The 19,660-nt window shown below is 43.6% G+C and overlaps 1 protein-coding gene across 1 annotated transcript in view; it reads left to right on the top strand.

The window, feature by feature from the left end:
• Nucleotides 1–19,660, top strand: part of ZZEF1 (zinc finger, ZZ-type with EF-hand domain 1) — a 188,471-nt gene that overhangs the window by 86,422 nt on the left and 82,389 nt on the right. The window contains exons 15-26 of the mRNA XM_011980457.1: nt 97–188; nt 828–976; nt 6,023–6,134; nt 7,163–7,378; nt 8,480–8,580; nt 9,350–9,519; nt 10,167–10,300; nt 13,754–13,821; nt 14,784–14,898; nt 18,204–18,363; nt 19,259–19,380; nt 19,489–19,611. Of these exons, the coding sequence (XP_011835847.1) occupies nt 97–188; nt 828–976; nt 6,023–6,134; nt 7,163–7,378; nt 8,480–8,580; nt 9,350–9,519; nt 10,167–10,300; nt 13,754–13,821; nt 14,784–14,898; nt 18,204–18,363; nt 19,259–19,380; nt 19,489–19,611 (1,562 nt within the window). The remainder of the gene's footprint in view (nt 1–96; nt 189–827; nt 977–6,022; nt 6,135–7,162; nt 7,379–8,479; nt 8,581–9,349; nt 9,520–10,166; nt 10,301–13,753; nt 13,822–14,783; nt 14,899–18,203; nt 18,364–19,258; nt 19,381–19,488; nt 19,612–19,660) is intronic.

Here is a 19,660-nt window from a genome sequence, read left to right as displayed (position 1 = left end):
CGCCGCCTCAAAGGATATGGTTTGTTTTTGTTAATCTTAGTTCTCAGGGCTATAAAAATGCGTTAGTTCCCTAACTTGAGTTTTTCCTTTTTTCAGGTTTTCTTACAGAGACTGGAAAAACCAGAGCCAGCACTATTTTTTCTACCGGAACTGAATCTTCCTTCCAAGTTACACAGATAAGAATTATGGTAATTCTCGTGATACCTTCTTTAAGCAATGTTACTACTTTTGTTTTGTTTTTAATTTTTGTGGGTACATAGTGGGTATATATATTTGTGGGGTACGTGAGATGTTTTGATTCAGGCTTTCAAAGTGAAATAATCATACAGAGAATGAGGATGAGCTATCCATCCCCTCAGGCATTTAGTCTTTGTGTTATAAACAATCCAGTTATTCTGTTTTAGTTATTTTTCCATGTACAATTAGGTATTATTGAATATTACCTTTTATTACATTTCAGAAGTCCACATCGTTGGTGTTTTGCTTTTTTTTTTTTTTTTTAAATCAGACCTATGGCTGACCATGTCATTGGTTTTTCATTGAACATTTAATGATTATTTATTCTGTGTCAGGCCTGTAGCAGAGGGCAGGGACACAAAGATGGATAGATTGTAAAGTCTTTGAAATGGTGAGAATATAAGGATTGAGAAAGTTAAGGAACATTTCCTGGGAAACAGCTTTTGCATTTTTTCAGGGCTTAATATATTTGAAATTTTGTTCATTGGTCTTGTTTTGCTTTAACCTGTTTGAATTTAACCATGCTGGAAACAAAACGGCCACAGAACTTTTGCCTCTTTGATAGACTTCGTCCTAATCTCTGTTTCCAGGTTCGACGTGGTGGCATTGGTGCCCAGTGTGGGTTGGTATTTGCCTATAACTCATCTTCTGATAAATTTTGTGCAGAAGAACACTTCAAAAGGTTTGAAAAATATGACAAATGGAAGCTTCAGGAGCTCAGGCAATTTGTAAAAAGCAGGTAAGAAGGTAAAAAATCTTTGTAGAACAAAGATCTACAGAACAAAAGTCTTTGTAGTTAATAAGAATGTATTCATGCTCATTAGTGAACTATGCTTTTTTGTCTTTATAGAAAAAGTGCCAGTAATCTATCTCAGTGTCCTTAAGCATTCATTGCTTTCTAGCAGCATATCTGAAGATATGTATGTTAATTTGTTCGTAGTCTGTTACTCAGTCTCTTTTGTGACCAGGAGCACACATCTTCACAATGGCTGGGTAATGATCCATCTGTGCCTGAATTGTGGACAGCCTGCGATCTGTAGCCGTTCCCCAACCCCCCTTCTCCCATTCCTGCTTTTCACAAACATGTTTATTAAGTACCTACTATGTGCCAGGCCTGATGCTAGGTGCTAAAGATACTGTAATGAGGAAATTGGCATAGTTCTTGCTTTGTATAGCTTACTGTTTAGCTCAGAAGACAAGTAAGAAAACTTGCAGTATCAACAGTGTTATGAATGTTCTGTAGGGGAGAAAAGGCGCTGTGGGGACACAGGGCAGAGCGGCTCTCCTGATCAGAGACATCTTTCTAGAGCAAGTGTTGTTATGCTGTTTATGAAGGATGAGTTGGAGTTGATCGGCCACTGGAAGGAGAATGTCCTAAGCAGAGAGGGCAGCTTCATGGGTCCAGAGGTGAAGCATGGCACATTGAAGGAAGGGGCAGGTCCCGCGTTGCTGAGGGATAGTTGGAGGGAGGGTGATGAGAGAAGCAGCTGGAGAGCTGGGAAGGGGCAGGGCATTCAGGGCTTTGTCTCTGTTTCTCTATCCTGAAAGCGTTGTGTGAGGGGGCATGTCGGGGGAATGTGTTGAGGCATTTCCGGAAAAGTGAGGGGTTCAACTGCGTGTTGTAGAAGCACTGCTCAGGATCATGTTGTGTGTAGTGAGGACTGGAAGAGAGCAAGTCTGGAGGCAGCTGGGCTGGGAGGAGGTTGTCACTTATTACCTAGGAAGCCAGAGATGTGGGTGACCCCTGCTAGAGCAGCAGCAGCAGCAGTGGAGAGATGTGGACCGAGAGACCACTTAGAAGGGAGAAGTGACAGGACCTGGTGATTGACTGAACGTAGAGCAGGAGAGGGAAAAAAGCTTCATCAGCAGTGAATCGTGGCTTTTGGCTTGAGCAGGTGGGGAAAAACAGGTCTGTGGGGAAGACGATGAGCTCAGATTTTGTTCTGTTGAATTTGAAGTTCTAAGAAATCTTTGAGGTGTTCGGTAGCCAATTGGATAAACAGGTCAGGAGCCAGGAAGAGGAGTTTGTGCTGAAGGTACAGATGTGAGAGGCATTTAAACAAGAATTTAAAATGTAGAAATAGGCCAAGTGCGGTGGCTTATGCATGTAATGCCAGCATTTTGGTAGGCCAAGGTAGGTGGATTTTGAGCCCAGGGGATTGAGACCAGCCTGGGCAACATAGTGAGACCCCGTCTCTAAAAAAAAACATAAAAATTAGCTAGGCATGGTATCGCGTGCCTGTAGTCCCAGTTACTTGGAAGGCTGAGGCGGGAGGATCCCTTGAGCCCTGGAGGTTGAGGCTGCAGTGAACTATCTTCACGCCACTGCACTCCTGCCTGGGTGACAGTGAGATCCTGCCTTAAAGATAGATAGATAGATAGATAGATAGATAGATAGATAGATAGATAGATAGATAGATAGATAGATAGAATGAATGTAGAAATGGAAGAGATCATTCTGCAAGAGTGTGTGAACTGGGAAGAGAAGAGAACTTAGGTCAACAAGAGACACACCAGGCTTTAAGGGGCAACAAGGAAAACTCAGCCAGACAAGCAGCAGGAAAGCCAGGGCCTCGTGAAGGAAAGCTGTGTCCTCACAAAGCCGAGGGAAAATAATGTTTGAGGGAATGGGCGGTGGTGTCAGATGTTACCCAGAAGTCAGAAGATAAAGTCTAAAAATGAATCTGTTGGATGTAGCCACTGGTGCCCCCTTGGAGAAGGTTACCTCCCTTATTGCTATTAGTGAGTTAAAATTCAAGGAGCTAAAACAAGAAAGAAAAAAAAAAAAAAACTCAAGGAGCTGAAACCCTGAACTTGCTTACATTATTTCGTGGATAATGGATTGCTGGTGTTAATAGAAGTCTTTAAATACCATCCATCGCAGTGCCACTTGAACTTCAGTGTGCATACCCATCAGCCAGGGAATTTGTGAAAATGCACATTCTGAGTTAGGAGCTCTGGGTGGGGTCTGAGACTTAGATTTCTAACAGGCTCTCAGGGGATTCTGATGCTACCTGTCTCTGGACCATACTTGAAATCGTAAGGATCCAGAATGAGTCGCTCTTCTTGCTGCAATTCCTTTAGCAGCATTCCTGACAAAGGCTCGATCAAACTGTCTACAATACTGTTGATGGAAAACTCACCACGTATCAGGCACTTCAGGAACCAGAAGTTGTTCAGTTGAAATGCACATTTGTAATGTCTCTTCCGTGGCCTTCATTTCAGCCCTCTAATGGATTCGAACAAATGTCCTTCACTCCTGAAATCTCCGTTCCATTACATGTGGATGCCTTTGTAAACACTGCTTTTCTTTTTAAATAATAGCTAGAGATGACACTGGGTTTTAAGCAGCCGTGTCCTACTCTCGGGACAAAGTAAAATAGGTCATTTCCCCTAAACCTGCTGTTAAACAAGGTCTACTATGGGCCAGGCTTGATGCTAGGTGCTAAAGATACTGTAATGAGGAAATTTGCATAGTTATTACACAGGATGATTTTTTTTTAACCTAAATACAGGCCTATTTGCCTCTCTCTTAATGATTTTAGCTACTGATTCCAGCCTGAATGACTCTTAAATCCTGATTTTGTTGGCCTACGTATTCACCAGTCCCTCTCCAGTTTGGAAATCAAAATGTTAATGTGCATGCATTTTCTTTTTGCCTTTTTTTTGGTCATATCCCCTTGGTTAGGCGTTGGTCAGTCAGCGTGCTCCAGGGTCAGCAGTTGGTGCTGTGCATACGTAAGAGGACTAGTATTCAGCTCTCTCCCATCTTGCCTACTGTGTAGTGCAGCGTAGGGGACAAGACTGCTTCTCTCTGTTCTCTGGCACCCTGTCAGCTTTCTGCATCTCAAGGATTTCCTTGACAACTTGCAAAGAGTAGATTAAAAAATCTTCAAGCTTATGATATTGATGAACTCATTAATATGGTTTTGGGTTAAGAGAATACCATTTCCCATTAGGGTTAACTGTATCATGAAAGGTTTATGCCAAGAAAGACTTACATTAAGAAGGGACATTCTGCCGGGCACGGTGGCTCACACCTGTAATCCTAGCACTTTGGAAGGCCGAGGCGGGTGGATCATTTGAGGTCAGGACTTGAGGTCAGAAACCAGCCTGGCCAAGATGGTGAAACCCCATCTCTACTGAAAATACAAAAAAATTAGCTGGGTGTGGTGGCGGGCGCCTGTAATCCCAGCTACTTGTGAAGCTGAGGCAGGAGAATCTTTTGAACCTGGGAGGTGGAGGTTGCAGTGAGCCAAGATTGTGCCACTGCCCTCCAGCCTGGGTGACAGAGCGAGATGCCATCTCAAAAAGAAAAAAAAAAAGAAGGGACATTTTTTCTGTCTGTTACCGAACCTCCTCTGGATTGTCTTCTTGCCATAATTCCCTCTTTTTGGTAGTTTTACCCACATAGAATACTGACGTGTCACCAGCTTGGTGGCTACATCACAGACTGAATAGTGGAAAGTTTTAGGAATGTTACTTGGAAAAAACTGTTCTTTTTCTCCTTCTTATTTATTTATATATATATATATTTTTTTTTTTTTTTTTTTTTTTTTTTGAGGCGGAGTTTCGCTCTTGTTATCCAGGCTGGAGTGCAGTGGTGCGATCTTGGCTCACCGTACCCTCCGCCTCCTGGGTTCATGTGATTCCCCTGCCTCAGCCTCCCGTGTGGCTGGGATTACAAGCGTGCGCCACCACGCCTGGCTAATTTTGTATTGTTAGTAGAGACGGGGTTTCTTCATGTTGGTCAGGCTGGTCTCGAATTCCTGACTTCAGGTGATCTGCCTGCCTAGGCCTCCCAAAGTACTGGGGTTACAGGTGTGAGCCACCATGCCCGGCCTTATTCATATATTTTTTTGAGATGGAGTCTTGCTCTGTCACCCAGGCTGGAGTGCAATGGCATGATCTCAGCTCACTGAAACCTCTGCCTCCCGGGTTCAAGTGATTCCCCTGCCTCAGCCTCCCAAGTAGCTGAGATTACAGGTGTGTACCACCACGCCTAGCTAGTTTTTTGTGTTTTTAGTAGAGACGGGGTTCACCGTGTTTACCAGGCTGGTCTCAAACTCCTGACCTCAAGTGATTCACTCGCCTCAACTTCCTAAAGTGCTTACAGGTGTGAGCCATCGTGCCCGGCACTTCTTAGTTACTTAATTCCTGAAAAAGGAATAGCATTTAAGTATTCAGCTTTTAAAAAGAAGTGGCCTATAGTTGTATCTCTTCAGCCTTAAGGCTAGAATGTTTTTCTGAAAGGACTTCTTAAGAAACAGACAAGAATACTGAGGCCTACGAAGGCTGGGGTTTTTCTTTTTTTTAGCTCCAGGATCTGAAAGCCTTCAAACTTTTACCCATCAGCCATTGCAAGTGGCCCAGACCTTTACATGGTCGTAAACATGTTAGCCAGACCTCGGGAAAGAAAACCAAGCCTACCTCTTTTCTGGCACCTTCCAGAAGCACATGCCAGCTGTTGCATCGTGCCTTATTCCTGAGTGTCTCATCCAAGAGGCCTGACTTCCTCTCGCATCCTTCAGATGAGCCAGTTATTTGGAGAAGCAGACTTTCTCCTTAGTTCCCAGTTCATAGAGAAGGAGACTGAGCAATGGAAAGGCAATACTACCAACTGTCTTATGTGTTCACAGGGTACCAGGTACCATACTCAGCTCTCGGTTGTTCACTGACGGGCTACAGATACAAGTTACGTGCCACTTAGGTGATACCTTATTTATTAGACCCTTGAGAAATTTCAGAATAAGAAAATGTTTTGTGAATACTCTTGTCTTTACAGGATTGGTTGCTCATCTGATGACCTTGGAGAGGATGATCCTATTGGCTGGTTTGAACTGGAAGAAGAATGGGATGAAGCAGATGTCAAGCTGCAACAGTGCAGAGTTGCCAAAGTAAGCATTAGTGAGTTGTTTGCCCACTCCCCTGCTTTTATTCTGTGTTTTTTGAGTGGTGATTATGTATCAGCCCTGTGCCAATGCTGGAACCCCAGAGGCGAATCTACCTTCAGGGAGTTCATACTCTATTGGAGAGACAGATGTGTAAGACAGTGCGCTATGAGCTATGATAAAGGGAGAAACAGAGGGCTGTTGGCACCCAGGGGAAAAATATTTAACTTGAAAGCTTCTCAGGAAAGGTGGTGTGATGCCAAATGTTGGCGACTGATTAAGTTGTCATCTTTAGCCAGGCTACAACGTGTGGAGGAGGGCATCTTGGGCTGAGAGAATAGTGAGAACACAGACATCAACTTAAGAGAGATGTGTTGCTGTAGAAAGGACCAGTCATTATTTGGCTACTTAATTTTTTTCTAAACCTTGGATGTAAATCTCAGGCTTGAATAAGAGAATTAGGAACTCTCTTAAGGGCACGTAATAGTAGGTGCTTGGTAAATATTTATGCAGTTGAGTAGTGTGTTCTGAAAGGCCCTTAACAACGAGCTCTCACTGTAAGAAGCAGGTAGTTTGCATGAAAGTTGGGTTTGGAAAATGGCCGTAGATTTGAGTGGACAGGACTGTTTTCCTGGGTTTCTAGCAGAGGGGTTGCATGCATCATTGGGGGCTTTGAGGTGGAGGGCATTGATTGTCATCGTCATATATCTGATTTCTGTTTCAAAATGACTGCCACAGAGCAAACCTACTTTTATTCATCCTCTCTTCCTGTTTTTGCCTCTAAGAGGGAGTAATGATGCAATTTTCCTTACTGTAATCTACCCAAACGTGACTTTATTCAACATTTGTATTGTCTTTTTTTCCTACATACTGTAAATGCTGGACTTAGATTTTGTGTCCTTAGTGCTGAGCGTAGTGTTTCCTAAGAAATTAGAAAAATCGTAGGAAGACCTTCCCGTAAAGGCCTTTTCCCCTCTTCATCAGTATTCAGGGATTCTGAGTTCTTCTTCTGAAATCTCTCTTTTCCTGTCCAGTATCTGATGGTGAAGTTCCTCTGCACCCGTCAGGAGTCAGCAGAGCGCTTGGGAGTGCAAGGCTTGAGCATCAGTGGCTACCTCCGGCCTGCAAGAGCAGAAGCAGAACAGAGTGTCACCTGTGCGCACTGCAGAAAGGACACAGAGGAGAGTGTGTGTGGGGCCACGCTGCTCCTCAGGACCCTTCAGTTTACCCAGCAGCTCGCCCATGACCTGGTAGGGCTTCCTCAGTGGTAGACTGCATTCCTTTAGGAAAAGTGAATGACAGTATTCAGAGAAATGAGCACCAACTGATAAAACCTGGCCCTGCGGAAGCCAATAGGACAGACATTGTACTGCTGCAGGGACATTAAAAGCTGAGGAAAGTGAGCTGTTGGCACTCATGGCATGAGTCAGTGAAGTGGCCTGTGGCCATCAGTGTGGCTTCTCCCGGAGTAGACCTACAGACACATCTTCAAGAGCCCTGGCAGTGGCTGCCATGGGGAAACAAACAGAACAAGTTCATGGGATTTGCATCTTCTTTAAGTCCTAGAAGAATTATAACTGAAGTCTAGGTGAATTCTCATTATTTACTGAAAATACGAAAATAATGGCAGGATTTCGAATCAAAATGATTTTTCGATTTCTGACTTTTTTTGATACTGACTCTTACAGTCAGTAATATAACACAGTGACAACTCACTCAAAGGAGGATTCTTAAAGCCATCACCATAGCCTCGGGAGTTCAGTGGAGGGGGCCCTCGCATGTGTAGTGTACAGCGGTGTCCGCTCTTGAGCCCCATTCTGCTTCAGGGCACATTCAGAGGCTGGTGACTCAGTTCATATAAGGTTTGTTTGGTCTTTGTTATTCAGACCTCCTATGTCAGTGGAAAAGAGCAAATGAGAGGGAGATGCCTGGAAATAACAGACATGCTTATCGAAGGGTTGATAGCTTTCAGCCCACACGTGTGGAGGGCATCAGTATATTGTCGTACAGTCCTGGACAGTAATCATCCAGGAGAGATTGGCTTATGTGCTGGGTTAGGAAGTCAGGAGTGTTCATGGATACATGTGACGTGTGTGTCTGCGGGGGGGTGGTTGTGTGTATATATACACTTACATACATACGTACATATAACACACACATATATTTTAGAAAGTTTCAAACCAAAAATAGTTGTTGGCAAACCTTTTCATAGTAAAGAGTAAGCATCAGCAGTATGAAAGTGTCACTCATGTAGAGCCACCTCATCCCTTTACAACGAGAAGTAAATGAGGCATCACAGTATTTCTCTAAATGCATTTTTCAGTTTTATTTATTCTGATCTTTATTTTTAGGTGCAGCAGAAGGAAAGTGGCTTAAAATACAAATCTTTTCTGGACTTCACGGGTCTTGATTTGCAGATCTTCTGGAATTTTTACAGTAAATTAAAGCAAAAGTAGGTCAGAATTTGTTATAAGGTGATAATCACGTAAACTGAAAACACTGAGTTTTACTATTCTAAGTGGATGATTTGTTTTTCCTAATTTTTTTTTACTTCCTGCCAGTGCTTATGGTTCGATTTAAAAGATATGGTTATTATTGAAAATAACACCTCAGATTTCTATAAAATATTTAGGCAATAGTAAGCAGGTCGAGTATTACAGTACTGTCCTCATTTTACAGATGAAAAAGTAGGATCAGAAATGAACTTCCTGGCCGGGCTCAGTAGCTCACGCCTATAATCCTAGCACTTTGGGAGGCCGAGGTGGGTGGATCACAAGGTCAGGAGTTTGACACCAGCCTGGCCAATATGCTGAAACCCCATCTCTACTAAAAATACAAAAATTAGCTGGGCGTGGTGGTGGGCACCTGTAGTCCCAGCTACTTGGGAGGCTGAGGCAGAAGAATCACTTGAACCTGGGAGGCTGAGTTACGGTGAGCTGAGATCGCCACTGCATGATCTCAGCCTGGGAGACAGAGCAAGACTCGGTCTCAAAAAAAAAGAAAAAAAGAAATGAACTTCTTTCCCCACAGTGGGCAGAGTCAGATGGGATCTGTTTCCAGATGTCTAGTAGTGTTCTTTCTGGTCCACCCTTCTTCCTCTCAGTTGGCATTATTTTCACCGAGCCTGACGCCCAGAGGAAAGTCCTTTGTACAGCTATATGGCTTTGGAGAGTAAATGCAACTTGCCCTTTTGCTCTCTGATGTTTTTTGTCTTTCTGTAGCCCGAGGGAAGAATGCATCTCTGCCCAAACCCTGCTTCTGCAGCTCCTCCAGAGCTGCTTCTCTGTACTGCAGGGAGATGTACTGGCTGCTTCTGAGGAGGAGAAACCTCCAATCCAGAGCCCTAAAGGAGTGGAGGCTGCCAAGGAGCTCTACACACACTTGTGTGATGGTAGGGATTTGGGTTTTTTCTTTAATGCAAGCCTGTGTGGGTAGCCTGGAGGGCCTCTTGCGATAGAGAAGAGGGGTGTCCTATGATGATGCGAGCCAGAAAGTGATTGCTACTGTGGGAATCCCCCACAGCGGGATTGTTGCTGTGGGAATCCCCCAGAAAGGGATTGCTGCTGTGGGAAACGAGTCTTTCCTCTGATGCTGAGTTACTAGTTTGAGTTCAGGATTTATTCCTTCCTCAACTGACTTCTCTTCCTCCTGGTTTCAGATCTATAGCTGTGTTATGTTGAGAGTCATTCCTGTCGTACTATTGAGCCTTAACTTCAGCTAAGTCACTGAGATGAGACTGATAGATTGAGGGGGAGTGAAACATGTGGCCATCTGAAGTTACACTTAAGGCTTTGCCAAGTTGTGTCTTAAAAGGACAGGGAAGTAATGACATAGAAACTGATACATATGGTCTTTGTTTTAGTTAAATGTAAGCAAATAAAAAGCAATTTTTTGTACCACCTGGCCTGTACAGAAATACTTCTTCACTCTGGTATTCAGTACAAAATGGAGAGTAGTGAATTTATAGGCTAGTTATAGCAGATGTATAAGCGTATAGATGGAATATATGAAAGCTGATGCCATTGTTCATTTTATCAGTGGTAGACAGGGTGGATGGAGACTCTGTGCCCATGGAGATACTAAAACAAGAAGTCAGGAATACCCTTCTCAATGGCGCTGCCATCTTCTTTCCTAATCGACAGACCCGGCGGAACCATCTCTTCACCATGATGGTAATTATTACTAAAAGTCTGGATTCAATTTCTGAAGTCTGTGAGGATGAAATTTGCTAGGCTTTGTTATCTCTGAATATATTGTCTATTGCAACGTCCCAGATGTTTGTTAATATTCTATGCAGAGCTTTGTGTGGGACAGATATCTAAGGACATGGCACTCAGAGTGGGATGACACATATTCCCAATCTGTGTTTCATGATCTGATGTCTCACAAAGTGACAGTGTAGTCTCCTTCATCTTTGTGACTTGCCTACAACCATCCTTTCTTTTCAACATTTTAACTTTGTATTATAGGCAAATTCAAAACAAATACCAAAGCCAACTAAATAGCATAGTGAATACCCCTGTCCCCCAAATGTACCTGTCACCTAGCTTCAACAGTCATAAACTCTCGCTAATCTTGTTTTATCTACAGTTTTATCTTGTTTTATCTCACCCCCGCTTTCCTCCTTTCCCCACTGGCCATTATTATTTCAAAGTAACTTACTGACATTTTATTCATAAATACTTCAGTATGTATCTGTAAAACTAGTACCACCAAGTTTTTTTGTGTGATTGTTTTTTAGATAGGTTCTTGTTCTGTTGGTCAGGCTGGAGTGCGGTGGTGCATTCGCAGCTTACTGTGTTCTCTACCTCTCGGACTCAAGCAGTCCTCCCACCTCAGCCTCCCAAGTAGTTGGGACTACCGGTGCATGCCACAACGCCTGGCTGATTTTAGTATTTTTTGTAGAGATGGGTTTTACCATATTGCCCAGGCTGGTCTTGAAGCCCAAGGCTCAAGCGATCCACCCACCTCAGCCTCCCAAAGTGCTGGGATTACAGGCGTGAGCCACTCGCCTGGCCCGTATCACCAAGTATTATTCCTCAAATGGTTCTTGTCACTCTCCTAGACCACTTCTTCGTGTTCCTCAGACATTAGTACTCAAAGTGAAAAATGCCTTTAGTATCTATAAGCTCTGTATTACCAAATGGAATATCCTATACAAAGATCCAGGGTTTTAATTCTGTAGAAAGTATTTGTATATGAAAATAAGTATGATACATGAAAAAAATGTAAAACAAAACAAACATTTTTCTCTCTAGGCCATATCAAAAACACCTAGGTAGGGGAACTTCAGAGGTTCCTGTGTTACAATGATGGTAAAACGTAGGGAAATGTGAGTATACCAAGGGGATAAAATAGAGAAATGCGTACGAGAAAGCAAAATTACAGGAACCCCAATGAAATATAATTTTACCAGTCCAACAACATATAAACAAAATTATGGCCAAGTTGGATTTATGCTGGAAATACAGTGATGGTTCAGCAGTAGAAAATCTATAAATGAAATCAGAGAGGGGAAAAAAAACATATCACTAAATGCAGAAAAAATTTTTTTTTTTTTTTTTTTTTGCGATGGAGTCTTACTCTGTCGCCCAGGCTGGAGTGCAGTGGCGTGATCTCAGCTCACTGCAGGCTCCGCCCTCCAAGTTCAAGCAATTCTCCTGCCTCAGCCTCCCAAGTAGCTGGGATTACAGGCACCTGCCACCGCGCCCAGCTAATTTTTCGTATTTTTAGTAGAGACGGGGTTTCACCATCTTGGCCAGACTGGTCTTGAACTCCTGACCTTGTGATCCGCCTGCTTCGGCCTCCCAAAGTGCTGGGATTACAGGCATGAGCCACCGTACCCGGCCCAAACATTTTTTAGTAAGATTAAATTCTGATGATTAGAACAGTGAAACAATATGGTTTCATGAGCAAACTCAAAATAGAAGGAGACTCCTTTAATCTGGTAGAGGGCATGTATCCAAAACCTACAATAAGCAGTGTATTTGATGGTGGATCACTGGAAGCATTCCTTTCAAAATGCGGAATGAGACAAGGATGCTCACTCTCATTGCTTCTCTTTGAGGGCCTAGCTAGTGCTATAGGACAAGGGAAAGAAGTGTTAATAGAAAGAATAAAATATTTATTTGTTTTGATATAATTATAGATTACTTTTTGTCTGTGTAGTCAAACAACTAATATAATTATTTAAAAGAATTTTACAAAGGAAACTAGATATAGCATTTTAAAAAGGCACTTCTAATGTGGCAACCAGTGAGCAAACATAAGAAAAGTGGTCTGTGGGATGCACAAAGGCCTATAGAAATAAGGGAGGGAAGCCGGGCATGGTGGCACACGCCTGTAGTCCTAGCGGCTCGGGAGGTTGAAGCAGGAGAATCGCTTGAACCCAGGAGGTGGAGGTTGTGGTGAGCTGAGATCACACCACTGCACTTCAGCCTGGGCAACAGAGTGAGATTCCGTCTCAAAAAAAAAAAAAAAAAAAAAAAAGCAAAGAAATAAGGGAACGAACAAAAGAAGCATAAAATGTGGTCCCTGATGGCAAAGGGCTGCAGTCTAACTGGGGACACCTGCCACAAGGAAAAACTGATTCCATATGCAAGAGGAGAATCATGTTGAGGCTGAGTGATTGAGGAAGGTTTCAGAGAAGAGGGAGTGTATTTGTTTGTGTAATTCCAGCTGTATATAAAATTTACATGCCAGCTTGAGGAATCACTTCTCACATTGTGAGTTGCATAACCTTTGAAGCATCAGCTGACCTGACCCACTGGACTGTGGGTGGGTCTCTATCCTACTTGTTTGGTGTGAGAATTTACCAGGTAGCTGAGCAAATGAGTAATTTCCTAGCACGTGTCCTACACAGAAAATAGAAACAGGACATACGACTTTTTGAATGACATTAGTGTCTTCTCATGCTGAGAAGTTAAATAGCACTGCCAACCTTTTATATAGTGCTAAGCAATTCTCTTTCCATCAGGCACTTCCTCAATATCTTCTGATACCATACCCTTAAGAGATGTGATTGCTCTTGGGATGGCATGTCCAATGGCAAAAAGTATCTATCAGCCAGGCGTGGTGGCTCATGCCTGTAATCCCAGCACTTTGGGAGGCAGAGGTGGGTGGATCACCTGAGGTCAGGAGTTCGAGACCAGCTTGGCCCACATAGCGAAACCCCATCTCTACTGAAAATACAAAAATTAGCCAGGCGTGGTAGTGGGCTCCTGTAATCCTAGATGCTTGGGAGGCTGAGGCAGGAGAATTGCTTGAAGCCGGAAGGCAGAAGTTGCAGTGAGCTGAGATCATGCCACTGCACTCCAGCCCGGGCAACAAGAGCGAAATTCTGTCTCCAAAAAAAAAAAAAAAAAGTCTATTCCCTAAGCAGGAATCTTGAACCTCCTGTTGACTTTGGCAGTGAGCCAAGTGCACCTACCACCTTGTGTTTAGATGGTTGGTTCTCTCCATCTTAACACTTGAGCAGGTTTTAGTGGGGTGCCGTGAGGCAGTTGACTGGCCTGGCATTCCTCATACTTGGGAACAGTGGGGTGGTGATGTTTCATTGCTGCTCTAGGTCTCTGGAATATCATGGACTAGATTTTCTGAATGTACACTTTCTGGTTTTCTAGAAGAATGTCACCGAGCAGGAGCACAAGCAGTCCCTGCAGCTCACTTTCCGTTCACTGTGCACGTATTTTAGGTAAGTTGGTCGTTCTTTTTAATTGTCAGATAACTCAAATCTTTGCAAAGTTGTTTTCTTGAGCTCGCCCTTTTATGTACCTTCGGAGTAGTACTTCCTTCCACCCAGTTAGAAAGCCGAGTTTCTGTGGGCGACCCAAATAGTAGTAAACTAATAATCTTGTTGACAGCCCAATCCAGTTCCCATCCGGTTTAAGACAATTTCAAATTGAGCCCATTGAGGGTCTTTTTGAACACTTCAGTTTCTGAGTGATATTTAACAACAAAAACTGAAGCCAAAGGAACGTAGGGTCCTGTATTCGTGTCTACGTTAAAACCAGCTACAGATGCCCAGAGTGATAGTTTGCAGAAGGAAGCGTGCTGGGAGGGGAGGGCTTCGAAATTTTTGCCTGTTGCAGTTACTGGTATGAAGCTTTGTGACTAGAGGTAGGCTTTACTACCTGTAGGCTTCATTACTAGAGGTATCGACTCTTGAAGGAGGAAGGGAACTAGTATCCTGAGCGACTGCCTGCAAGTCAGACTATACCTGGTATGGATGCCAGACTTAGAGGACTGTCTGTTTAAATGTGCTCGGAATCAAGTGGCAAGGATGCTGAAAGGGCCTGGGGCTGTCCTGTGAAAACATATGAAGACACAAGGAACGTTTAGCCAGGACTTTCAAGCTAGCAGTCGTGAGATGAGCTGTATTTCATATTGGTGGCCAAGGTGATTTATTCATCAGCCTTCTGCCTCAGGATCTCTTCCAGGACTGGAGGGTTTGTGAGTCTGTGCTAATGGAAGCACATGTGGACGGACAGCGGCACAGCCCCAGCTGGGTCCGCGGCCTGTATTCCCGACCCAAACTCCTCCCGTCCCATGGAACTGACACTGAAACCTTTCTGCGCTCTGTTTTGGAAACTTTTAAGACAGTATAAAAATCTTTCTCCTGAAGCCAGGTGTCAGGACTAATTTGTATCCTTTCAGTGACAAGGATCCAGGCGGCCTCCTGCTTTTACCTGAGAAGAACGACCTGGCCAAGATGAACATCAGTGAAGTCCTGGCGGTCATGGACACTCTCCTGTCTGTTGCTGCTCGAGAGGTATCCGATGGCTGTCTCACTATTTTCTTTGTCTCATGCTTGTGGGGGCATGTGATGTGGCAGTCTCTTGTGTCCCCCTTTGCCTCTTTGTAGTATGAATGTACATTGTTGTGGTTTTTTCTGTTGGTGTTGTTTTGAGATAGGGTCTTGCTCTGTCACCCAGGCTGGGGTGCCGTGGCACAATCACAGCTCACTGCAGCTTCCACTTCCCAGGCCAAGCGATCCTCCCACCTCAGTCTCCCAAGTAGCTGGGACCACAGGCACACGCCACCATGCCTAGCTAATTTTTAAATTATCTGTAGAGACGAGGTCTCTCTATGTTGCCCAGGCTGGTCTTGGACTCCTGGGATCAAGAAATCCTCCCACTTTGGCCTCCCAAAGTGCTGAGATTACAGGTGTGAGCCACTGTGCCTGGCATGAATGTACTTTGTTACTTGACCCTTACAAAAGATCACAAAGGTTTCCCAGCCAGCCCTTGCAAATGAGTGAGGCGTGTTACGGTTCTTGGTAGTCAACAAACAATAAAAACACAGAAGTGCTCGATGATGCTTACTGTGGAAAAAGAGGAATGGATTTGTATCAAGTCCCCTTGTAGTGGTTGTCAGTGAGCCCAAAACATAGTTATGTGTTAGTGGTGTGAATTTTCAGGAAGACTACTTGGACTTTAAAAAAGAAATTCAGGGCCAATCACAGTGTCTCACGCCGGTAATCCCAGCACTTTGGGAGGCCAAGGCGGGCTGATCACCTGAAGTTGGGAGTTCAAGACCAGCCTGACCAACATGGAGAAATACAAAAATACAAAATTAGCTGGGCTAATTTAATTAATTACAAATTAGTTCCCTTTCTACTAAAAATATAAAATTAGCTGGGCGTGGTGGCTCATGCCTGTAATCCCAGCTACTTGGGAGGCTTAGGCAGGAGAACTGCTTGAACCCGGTAGGTGGAGGTTGTGGTGAGTCTAGATCACACCATTGCACTCCAGCCTGGGCAACAAGAGCGAAACTCTGTCTCAAAAAAAGAAATTCAGATTTCTTAGCAATTTCGTGGACTAATCAAATCTGAAAGTATATTATCTTTTTTCTGTGTTAATGATTTTTTAAATTTGCCTTTTTTTAAAAAATATAAGGGATTTTCTTTCTTAAAATGTAGTTTATGCTCCAGATGGATCAGTCACTTGGGATATTTGACAGAAAAAAGATTTCTAGATCCCACCCCAAACTACTGATTCAGAAATCTCTAGGGATAGGGCATAAGAACCTGCATTTTTCTAAGCACCCCGAGAGATTCTAAAGTGATAGCACCCCCGTACTAGGAGACCAAAAACTACCTCTTTGGGCTCAACGTGGGAACCAGAGAGTTGGAGGAGAGTTTGTGGCGCACTAGCCCAAACCACATCCTTGAGATGTCTAATGATGTGGACTTGAAGGTGGCTTTTCTTTTGTGGGCTGATAACTTGTATCTTTTGACTGAACTTAGTGTCTTTAAATCTCTCACATTTTTGCGGGTGCCTTACTGTTTTGAGTTGCTGTTAGAGCCATGATTTCATTCATTCCCAGCTGCCTGGCGTGCTGGGCCATCAGCAGGTATCCCCCCCAGTTCACTGATGGGGACCTCAGAGTGCTTGTAGGTCGCTTGTAGGTTATCATGTGCCAAGGTTGCTGTTACACTGACCACTGTTTAGATCTAGTATTAATTTAGATCTAGGGTAACATTGACTTCATAAGCCTCAACTTTGTTTTTAATCAAAAACTATGCTCTGCTTTTTGCTGTCACATTAATTTTCTCTTACTTCTGCTTTCTGGCTTATTCCCAGACTCTTCTGCCCATCTCTGAGTCTTCCTTAAAAAACTCGCTTCAGTCTACAGCTCATCAGTATGTGTTCTCGGCCCCAGTTAGCCATGGCTCATTCTAATCTCCGTCCTTGTTTCTACATTTCCCATACCTTCCCTTTCTTCTGGAGCTCGTCCACATTCTACCTGTTTCTCAGATCCCTGAAGCCTGAGCTAAGTTCTCCCCCTCAGCAGTCTTTCTTCTGTAGTTACATCATCAGTGCCGTTGGGCAGAAAACTTCAGTCTTCTCCCCTGGTTCTCACAGGCATCGAGGCTGCCCCGCGTGTGAGGAGTGGGTAGGCGCTAGAGTCAGGACTGAAACCAGGGCTGTTTGACTCAGAGCCTTGTCCTCTTTCCACTAGGGAAGATAGGCCAGATTCATTTTAAGATGTACATGGAGAAATGAGATAGCATTTGCCCAAGAGAATTTCGCATAATTGTATACCATTTGGAGATCAGATGTGTGCCTTTTCTTCTCTTTCACTTACCTGTGGTACAAAAGAAGTTACAGATATCATTGAACCTCCTTACTAGAGATGCAGCTATTAATGTGTTTCCCTGAATTATCTTTCAGTAAAAGACATTTATAGTTATACTAAAGAGTTAGGGTTCAATTAGGAAAAAAAAATTAAAGGTGATCAGAAGTGTACCTAGTCTGAAATTTTTCTCATGAATCTGTCAAATTCAACAAATATCCACTGAATGCCTGCTGTGTGCTAGGCCCTGTGCTAGGAACAGGGGATACAGTGATTTAAGAAAAGCACAGTCTTGAGGAGCAAATATATAATCAGGTAGTTGTAACAGTGCAGCAAGGGTCTTTTTTAAGGACTAGACATTCCCAGTATCTCTGAGTCCATTTCTCTCCATCCACATACCTTTTCATGGCTCACTGGCTTCCTCCCTTGCCAGACATAACCATCATCCTGAAGTTTGTGTTCACCATTTGCTTGTTCTTCTTTCTACTTACTCCTACACGGCGCATCTGTATCGCCTGGGTTTTACCTGTAATGGAATCATATAGTGTACAGTCTTCCGTGTCTGGAGGTCAGATAACCCTTCAAAGAAACTTTTGAGAACAAAGGTGATGGTTAGAGAGCCATAGAGGCATGAATGATTATTTTTTTAAGGTGGGAGCGGTTTAACTGAAGGCTTGAGGGAAGGAGCCAGAGAAAGGAGATTTTAAGATGTAAGAGAAAGAAGAGATACCCAGTGGGGTAAGGTACCTGAGGTGGCAGAAGGAGATGTCATGTGGAATAAAAAACCTTTGTAAAGGTTCTGAAAAGCTGGAGGGAAAGAGGGGAGTTTTTATAATACCATCTTTCTTGGTCACTGCTGGGTTGAAAGCTGTGTCGTGACTGTTTTCTTAGCTATAGTTTGTTTTTGCTGGTGACAGCTGCTGCTTTAGAGGATGCCCTTGGCTATGCTCTGTGAATGGCTTTGTCATGAACGCTTTCTGTTTGTCTCCTCCCTTGTAGTGCGAGCTGTTAATGCTCAGTGGGGCCCCCGGGGAGGTTGGCTCTGTGCTCTTCTCCCTGTTCTGGTCCGTCCAAGGCAGCCTGCTATCCTGGTGCTACCTGCAGCTGAAGAGCACGGACTCTGGAGCCAAAGATCTTGCCGTGGACCTTATTGAAAAATGTGAGTTTCAATATGAAATCCATGAAAACAGATGGCGTTTGGGTTTTGACTCTGAGTATGTTCTCTTCTTTAGTAACTCATGCATTGCGTGTGCATATGGTTTTCTTCATTACAATTCAGATTCTTGGACTGGTTTGGTCTAATTAAAATAAAATTCAGCAGCATGTCTTTTTGTCCAGTTTCCTCTCTGAGCATGGTATGCCTAAGTATTTTTATTGTAGAATTAGATCATTTCACAGCCTAAACGCTGGTTTTGCAGTCATATAGCACTCTTACGTGACGTCTCATTCTTCGGGAGAGTCTATCCCTGTTTTAATCAGTCATCTAAAAATGAAAGTCTTGGAATTTTAAAAATCTAAGGTGTATGAGCATTGCTGTGACCTTTGCTGATTACTGAGAATAATTAGATTCATGTTCTGTAAACTCACAGAAAGTTATATGAAACCCAACAGGTGCTGACAAATTATACATGGAAAATTTAGTACCATCAAACTTGGTCCCAGCAGCTGTGACGAGAACACTTATATTGGGCCCTGCCACCTAGAGCTTGGCCTGTTAGATTGGTCCACCTAATGCACGGGCTCATTGTAAACAGAAGGAAAAGGCGAGGCTGACAGCTGGGTTAGTCAGGCATGTAATTTCACTTCTACGAGTGCTCCTCCACTTCATCAAAAGACCAAAAAAAAACTCCCTTTAAAAGTAGTCTTTTACTGAAATTCACACTGCTTCTTCCTCCCAGAGGAATGCTTTAGGATGACACTGTATGGCCTTGTGATCTTTGCTGTGGAATCCCCTCCACAGCGTCTGTAGTCCTCTTTATTCTTGTCCGTGGTGATAACTAGGCATGTGATATTTCTACTGCATAAAATATTAATTATGTTCTTTGTTTTGGCAGATGTGGGACAGTTTCTGGCAAGCATGAGAGTGATTTTGGAATCCCTTTTGTCACAATACAGTGGAAAAACCATAGTAGAAAGATTATGTAATTCAGTGTTTTCAATGGCAGCTCGTCAACTGGTAAGACAAACTGGCAGCTCTTTGTAGTGAACCGGAAAGGGGTTGGGGATCTTCATCCCCAGGCCCAGCCTAAGGAGGACGCTGAGCACTTCGTCCGTCTTCCATTAGGTTATCTTCCTGCTGGACTTCTGCCCTTTAGACATCCCACACTGCGTGCTCTTGCGAGAGTTCAGTGTCCTCACAGAACTCCTGAAGAAGCTCTGTAGCGGCCCCGAAGGAGGACTGAGGAAGGTAACTCGAGTTGGCACTTGAGCCGCCCTGTATTTGCTCTCAGGAGTGA

This window comes from Mandrillus leucophaeus, unplaced genomic scaffold, assembly GCF_000951045.1.
Source record: "Mandrillus leucophaeus isolate KB7577 unplaced genomic scaffold, Mleu.le_1.0 Scaffold212, whole genome shotgun sequence".
In the NCBI taxonomy this organism is placed as follows: domain Eukaryota; kingdom Metazoa; phylum Chordata; class Mammalia; order Primates; family Cercopithecidae; genus Mandrillus; species Mandrillus leucophaeus.
The sequence above is the reverse complement of the archived record's forward strand: the minus strand, read 5'-3'. Positions and strand labels throughout refer to the sequence as shown.